Here is an 8044-nt window from a genome sequence, read left to right as displayed (position 1 = left end):
CAGAGTGATCTCCACAGAGTGTGAGGGGACAGCCAGAGTGATCACCACAGAGTGTGAGGGGGACAAGCAGAGTGAGCACCACAGAGGGGAGAGGGTGACAACCAAAGTGATCTCCACAGAGTGTGAGGGGGACAAGCAGAGTGAGCACCACAGAGGGGAGAGGGTGACAACCAGAGTGATCTCCACAGAGGGGTGACAGGACAATCAGTGCTCAAAGTTGAGGGAAATGAATATACGCAAGATTCTCTAGGACAATTAGCACCTAAAACTTTGAGATGGGAAAATCTCAGAAAATTTAAAAGTAGAATGGAAGGACTCAAAGAGAAAAATATGTATATGCTAAAGGAATGAATAGCATTGGTGTGGCCCTGGCTTCAAGAAGAGAGGAAAGACTGTTCAAAGTGGAGATAGAAGGCATTAGCTTTAGAATGGAAGCAAAACCTTTCACTTGAATTAGACTTAGGAATGAGGAGGAAGGACAGACATAAGTGGGGAAACATTAAGTTGACTGTATTTGGAAGATTTGTTTTCTCTGTTAAGGAGCACTCTACTTTTGTGGGTTTAATGTCATTGAGAACTTCTGCTGAAGAAAATAATGGTTATAAATATACAACTTTTATAACTTTATTTCATGTAATATTCATTGTGATTTATCAGAAATACATGATTTTTTTATGTCTTATTTCAGCAAAAAATCAGTTAGAATTCCGTTGTCATATGCTTCGAGGAACAATAGACCCAAAGGAGCCATCTACCTATGAATATGTGAAATTTATAGGAAATTTCAAATCTTTAAACAGTGGTGAGTTAAAATGCTTCTCTTACAAAGCGTTTTAACTTGGTATTTTTCTAAGCTGTTAAAGACGTAGATATTTGAGTATCAGTAACAACAAGGTTTTTCTGGAATAACTGATGACACCTACTTCCTTATTGTTGCAGTATCCACTTCAGCACACAATGGTTTTGAAGGAACTATACGACGCACACATAGGCCTTCGTATGAAGATAGAATTTGTTTTGTAGCTACTGTCAGGTTAGCTACACCTCAGTTTATCAAGGTATGTTTTTAATTTTATTTCCCAAAGAAGATTTCATTTCATGTTATGGGAACTGTATTTATATAATTTCTTGTTGTCTCCAGAAAAACTAAAACTTTCTGTTAACATTGAAGTATTAATGACTAGGAGCCACTGAATGAACATGATCACAATATTTTTGAAAGAATGAATTATTAAAACACACATTAAATTATGTCACTAATTTTTTAATGTATGTCCTTTGCAGTTAACCAGTGGTTATATGTCACTGTTGCCCTATTGTGCAAAATTTTAAGATGCCTTTGTTTATGATTCCCTATCTTCATTAAAGGGGCAAGTCCAAAACTCTAGGTAATTTTTTAAAAGATTGTTTTTGAGATTTTCTTTGACATGTCCGAGTGGCTTTTTACCACATATAATTTACCTTCTCTACTTTAAAATTTAATTAAATAATTTATTTTTATTTCCAGGGCCCAAATAAGCAGATTATATTAGTAGACATGTGGGAAAGTGAAATAGCTCAGCCACTAGAACGTGGCTAGATAGGAGCCAGGCTGAAATTTAAAGTTCAGCACTGAATCAGCAGCTCAGAGACCCTGAACCAGCCTTGTTCTGCATGTTTGGATCTTAGGAATGATAGCAGTGGTTAACATTTGAGTGCTTACTACATACTGTATATTTTACATACATTACCTCATTTAATTTTTTTTTTTTTTTGAGACAGAGTCTCACTTTATCACCCTTGGTAGAGCGCTGTGGCATCATAGCTCACAGCAACCTCAAACTCTTGGGCTCAAAGTGGTTCTCTTGCCTCAGCCTCCCAAGTAGCTGGGACTACAGGCATCTACCACAACACCCAGGTATTTTTAGAGACGAGGTCTCACTTTTCCTCAGGCTGGTCTCGAACCTGTGAGCTCAGGCAATCTACCCCCTCTGCCTCCCAAAGTGCTAGGAGTACAGGAATGAGCCACTGCGCCCAGCTTATCTCATTTAATTTTTATAACAACCCAATGAGGCAGATGCTATTATGATCCCCATTTTGTATTATAAGGAAATCGAGGTTTAGGGAAGTTAAGTTAGTTGCCCAGAGTTTCAGCTTTTTGTGATAGAACTGGGACTTGGTTCTAATTCTTTTCCTTTCAAGGTCCTAGCACATGCTACATTGTGCTGCAGATGGGCATTGGAGGGAGAGGGGCAGGTTGTGATGCATTGTTCAGTATGACTAGATTCTGGGGTTACCATGTGTGTGGAGGGGTAAGGAGAATGGAAGGCAGACAGAAGCCAGAAGTGAAATTTGTTTCTTTCTTTGTTGTCTCCTTGATGGTGCAGAGACTCTAGCATGAAGAACCATTTTTAAGCAGGGAAGTTATGTAATCATATTTGAGTATTGCTAAGGGAAATTGTGGACCCAGAAGACAAGATTAATTAAGGACGAGGAGTCTGGTGAACGCTATAGCAGCAATGGGGATCAGTGATGCCAAGGTCCAGTCTGAGGCACTGAAGATGGTGGGATAGAATAGATCTTTTAAATATATAGAAAGTAAAATTGCAAGGATTTGGTAGTGGCTGCTTAGGTGGTAAAAGATAAAAACAAGAGTGTTATGACTGTCAGATTTCTGTGCTATTAATGAGATGGGAAATTGTGTAACTGGATACAAAGAGTGAGGCAGTTAGTTCATTTTAAGACATACTGAGTTTGAGATGTGTGGGGATATCTCAGCCATTAGAAATATGGAACTGTGAGAGGTCTGAATTCAGAATTAGGGTTTAAAGGCATGTGGGTGAATGGAAAATGTAGTGTGAGAAGTACTTAGACTAGAAGCCTGCATCCAGGGATTCTGTGTTGCCACATCCTTTGGTACTAGAAAATTTAAATGCGTTTAAAAATTGGGGGGAAAAGTTACCTGATAATGACTTTTATGTCTAACAATATTTTGTCTTCTAAGAATACAGGAGAGTATTTCTAAATTGAACTGTTGATTTCTCTGTAGGAAATGTGCACTGTTGAAGAGCCCAATGAGGAGTTCACATCTAGACATAGTTTAGAGTGGAAGTTTCTATTTCTAGATCACAGGTAACTAACTCCATTTTTAAATTCCATAAAAAGTAATTGTCATATGATTCTTTGAAAATAATGGACTTAAAAGACAAACTTTTTCTGATCAAGACTTTGAAATCTATTACCCATTTTTAAAAACATAAAACCACTCATTTGATTTCTAGTTGGAGTATTTATTATGGAAAAACTTATAATACTTATTGTTTTATGTGAATGTAGGGCACCACCCATAATAGGATATTTGCCATTTGAAGTTCTGGGAACGTCAGGCTATGATTACTATCATGTGGATGACCTAGAAAATTTGGCAAAATGTCATGAACACTGTAAGTAGATTTTAATATTTCTGGTGATAACAACTATTTTTAAATCATATGAACAGAAACTGTTCTATTAATGGAAATTGATAAAATAAAGATTTATAATCATTCTTATAGTTTTGGAAAGTATTAGAAGATTTTGTATTATGTATATAACCAATCTGGTAGTGATCATAGATCAAGTTTAAATTAAATGTATTCCTATTTTGCGTATTTGAGTTTATAATAGTGAGTACAGTTTTATAAAATGGCATCTAATATACCTTGTCCTGAAATGTATAAGGTCTACATTTGAAGAGAAGATGCCTTTGGAAAATGATAAAAGTATATCAAACTTTTAGAATACTATTTCATAAGTTTTGATTTGTAGACATGCAAGTCTTTCTAGGAGCTGGGCACACATATGGAACCATCTGTCTTAGAAAGCTCATAGTGAGCGCTCAGTATTACCTGCTGTTTATTATTACTGTTGGAAGCAGGAGCGTTACCAGTTCATCATGCCAGGAACTGTCCTACACACTTTACGTATATTATTTCCATTGTTCAGTGTTATCATCTTCATGAGTAGATGAGACACAGTAAGGCTTAATCCCATGGCTTGCTGGTGGTAGTGACGGGATTAGATTCTAGGCCTATGCTTTCACCACATCTGTTCATTATTTGTTTTAGAGATTTATTTTGACAATAGGTTTTATTTGTTTGTCCCCACAAATCCTATCCTCTTGAGTGTTCGCTAAAGCCTAATTAGATATTTAAGACACTTTCATGATATCTTTTACTGCTTTAATAAACGTCTCTATAAAAATAAATGAATGTTGTATGATACTACCTATATAGAAAAATTTCAGAGTAAAGTTATTTCAGTGCAAAAGAAAACATTATTCACTCTTAAGTGATGAGGACACTAAGTACCATGATGTCACAAAAAGACCTCGCACTTCTGTTAACAAGCTGAGTAACTTTGAACAACAAGTTAATGTGTGTAGACCTTGGTTTCCTCATTGAGAGAGAGAGAGAGAGAGAGTGAGACAGAGAGATGGCTGACTGGCATTTCCTAAAGTTTTCCACTGAATGACAACCCATTAAAAAAAGGACTAGAAAACATCTTTTAAAGAATTTTCACATGCATTAGCACACTCAAGATTTTGAGAAGAGTAAAAGCACCTATTTAACAAAAAATTTCCCATATTAATTTAACTACAAAGCCTATTTTTAACTTCAAATCTGTTAAAAGGCTTTAGAAGTTAGAATCTGTCCCACATATTTTGGGAACTAGTGCACTTAACAGTTATTTTAAATAATGAAGGTATTCTGATTTTGGTTAGTTAAGGTTTAAAATTAAATGCCTCAAAGATGCTATACCTGATAGAGTATCTATCAGGCAAAAAAAATGCAGGTGTGGAGCCAAAGTGAAGTCAGCAATGTTAATTTGTGAGTACTTAGAATTTTATTGTGTATGAAAAGTATCAAAGATCAGCAATGTCTGGCTGTAAGTTAGGCACCATGGAAGTTTGCTTGGGACCATCAGCTAGCACTGAAGAACAGCATTTTCTTATCACTGATACACATGTTGTTGAAAAGCCAGAAAGTGAATTATATGTGTAGAGTTAAATGTAAATGATAGCTTTTTGTTAAAAACCAGATTCTTGGCCTTCTTTTCCCGGTTCTTCCCAGAGTTGGGAAAAGCTGGGTTGAGAGGGTGAAAAAGGATGAGGGGAGCAGTCAGAGTTATGCTGTGGTGGGGCGTTTAGGGTCTTAGACCTAGGAGGGGGTTGGGAACGCTGAACTCAGGGTCAGAAGCTTGGGGAGCCGCGAGGCTGCAATATGAGGACTTGCTGCAGCGGAGCCCCTGGGAGTACTGGGGTTATGGCTCATGGTGAGGAGAGGGGCAGAGAGCCAGACCTAAACTCAGAATCCAGGAGGGCTTGGGCTAGGCCAAGCCCTGGCCACAGGCTCTCCATAGTGACCTTGGAGTGGTCACTGTACCTCCGGGCAGCCGAGCGCGGGATCACCTTCCCTGAACTCTTCCTGGCTGGGTCTTGAGTTGGAGCAGTGAAACAGCCCCGAGACAGCTGCTGCAGACCAGCCGATGCCTAATCACACCCACTTTGAGCTCAGGATGATGCAGGCCCTTGTGGAGCACTCTTGGTCAAAACCTGCAGGGAGTAAGAAAACAAAGTTTGCTTTACTGCTGTTGAAGGGACTGATTTAAATAACTTTTATTGACTCCAACATTTGCAATTTAATATAAAAGATGTCCTTTAATGTTATCCAGACATCCCCTCCAAAACTATATTAAAATCATGTTAACAAAAAAACCCAGATTCTTCATAATTAATAATATGGATAAAAGAATATTTTTCCTCTTTCCTTTTTAGTAATGCAGTATGGGAAAGGCAAATCATGTTATTATAGGTTCCTGACCAAAGGGCAACAGTGGATTTGGCTTCAAACTCATTATTATATCACTTACCATCAGTGGAATTCACGGCCAGAGTTTATTGTTTGTACTCACACTGTAGTAAGGTAATAATTCTTTTTTTGTTTTTTTGTTTTGTTTTGTTTTGAGACAGCGTCTCACTATGGTGCCCTCAGTAGAGTGCTGTGGTGTCACAGCTCACAGCAACCTCAAACTCTTGGACTTAAGCAATTCTCTTGCCTCTGTCTCCTGAGTAGGTGGGACTACAGGCGTCTGCCACAATGCCCAGCTATTTTTTGGTTGTAGTTGCCATTGGTTGTTTGGCAGACCTGGGCTGGGTTCAAACCTACCAGCTCCAGTGTATGTGGCTGGCACCCTAGCCACTGAGCTACAGGTGCCAAGCCTGTAGTAAGGTAATAATTCTTTTAAAGAATTTCTGAATTATGGTAACATCCTATGATAATTTTGGCAATGTAATTCTTATGCATGACTTGTTAGTGAACTACAAAGTGATCTTTTACTGAATTTTAATGTATCCTTTTGATGTTTAATTATTTTTAGTTACAGGTATTATGGTATATAGAAATATAATGTAGGTATGATATAGATATATAATGCTTGACATAAATTTTGTGCCTTGTAGCAGAAGTTATAATTGTCATTTATGTACCAGAGTCAATCATGTAAAAGGAAGACTGTACATGGATAAGCATATTCTTCCTTTATTTAGTTCCTCTTGATTTAAGTTCTCTGTAGTTATGGATTATTTACAGTAGTATATAAAACTAGAAGATACTTAGAGAAAATCCAAACTGAATTAAGACAGTATATTTTAGGCTTGTCTAGCACATAGAAAATAGTCTAGAATTAGTATGAATGAGTGAGGCATATAACAAATGCTGAGTGGTTGTGACTTTGCAGTACTTTGACTGAACACTACAATTTGATTTTTTTCCTTTTGTAGTTATGCAGAAGTTAGGGCTGAAAGACGACGAGAACTTGGCATTGAAGAGTCTCTTCCTGAGACAGCTGCTGACAAAGTATGTTTCCTATAGTTTTAAAAAAATTATTTATTTCTTCCCAGTGGAAAACAAGACTCAGTAATTAATAGGAAAATTATTTTTCAAGTCTTTCATTTTCTCACTTATGACAAGGATATGATTATACTTTACTATTTATTTTTATTTTTAATTTCATGTTTTAAAATCTCATATACTTCTAAAAACAGTTTGAAGGTCCTGCCATTTAGTAATAAGTGGCTGAGAAACATATCTAATCTTAGATCAAAACTACCATTTATTAATAGCCAACAATGTACTAAGCACTGGCTGGGTTTTTTTTATATGAATTATGAAGTATGATTTACTCTTTAGATATCTTTATCTGGTAGGTAATATCACCACTTTTGAAAATACTGAAACTGGCTCGGAGCCCGTAGCACAGTGGTTATGGCACCAGCCACATACACCGAGGGTGGTGGGTTCGAACTTAGCCAGCCAGCTAAACAACTATAACAAAAAAATAGCTGGGTGTTGTTTGCGGGCACCTGTAGCCCCAGCTACTTGTGAGGCTGAGGCAAGAGAATCGCTTAAGCCCCAAGAGTCTGAGGTTGCAGTGAGCTGTGATGCTATGGCACTCTATCAACGCGGATGTAGTGAGACTATGTCTAAAAAAAAAATAGATAGAAAATATTGAAACTGAGCTGGGTGTGGTGGCTCACACCTATAATCCTACCACTTTGAGAGGCCAAGCAGGAGGATTACCTGAGGCCAGGGGTTCAAGACCAGCCTGAGCAAAGGCCAGACTCCATTTCTATAGGAAGTAGAAAAATTAGCTGGGCATGGTTGTGTGTGCCTATGGTCCCAGCTACTCAGGGAGCTGAGGTAGGAGGATTGCTTGAGCCCAGGAATTGAAGGCTGCCGTGAAGTATCATGAGGGCACTGTACTCTAGCTTATGTGACAGAGAGAGACCCTGTCTAAAAAACAACACACACACAAAAAAAACTGAAACTGAGATTTCACAGGAGGATAATACTGTTTCCTAAAGACAAGGGCTGGGAATTTATGCTCAGAATTTGAACTCTTGGGCTTTTTTTGTTGTTTTGTCAGGTAGAAGTATAATGTATTGGTTAACTATTATAATGAACAACTTACTCTAAAACTTCATGATGTAAACCAGCACACATTTCTCGCCACATAGTTTATGTGA

The 8044-nt window shown here is 37.7% G+C and overlaps 1 protein-coding gene across 4 annotated transcripts in view; it reads left to right on the top strand.

Annotated features, from left to right (window-relative positions):
• CLOCK (clock circadian regulator) overlaps positions 1-8044 on the top strand; it is a 99051-nt gene that overhangs the window by 77795 nt on the left and 13212 nt on the right. For all 4 annotated transcript variants that reach the window (XM_023515978.1, XM_023515976.1, XM_023515977.1 and 1 more), the window contains 6 exons: positions 689-802; positions 940-1058; positions 3029-3111; positions 3316-3422; positions 5795-5942; positions 6800-6875. In XM_023515978.1, coding sequence (XP_023371746.1) covers positions 689-802; positions 940-1058; positions 3029-3111; positions 3316-3422; positions 5795-5942; positions 6800-6875 — 647 coding nt within the window. The remainder of the gene's footprint in view (positions 1-688; positions 803-939; positions 1059-3028; positions 3112-3315; positions 3423-5794; positions 5943-6799; positions 6876-8044) is intronic.

Source organism: Otolemur garnettii, unplaced genomic scaffold (genome assembly GCF_000181295.1).
Source record: "Otolemur garnettii isolate 467f Iridium unplaced genomic scaffold, OtoGar3 scaffold00083, whole genome shotgun sequence".
NCBI lineage: Eukaryota > Metazoa > Chordata > Mammalia > Primates > Galagidae > Otolemur > Otolemur garnettii.
The sequence above is the reverse complement of the archived record's forward strand: the minus strand, read 5'-3'. Positions and strand labels throughout refer to the sequence as shown.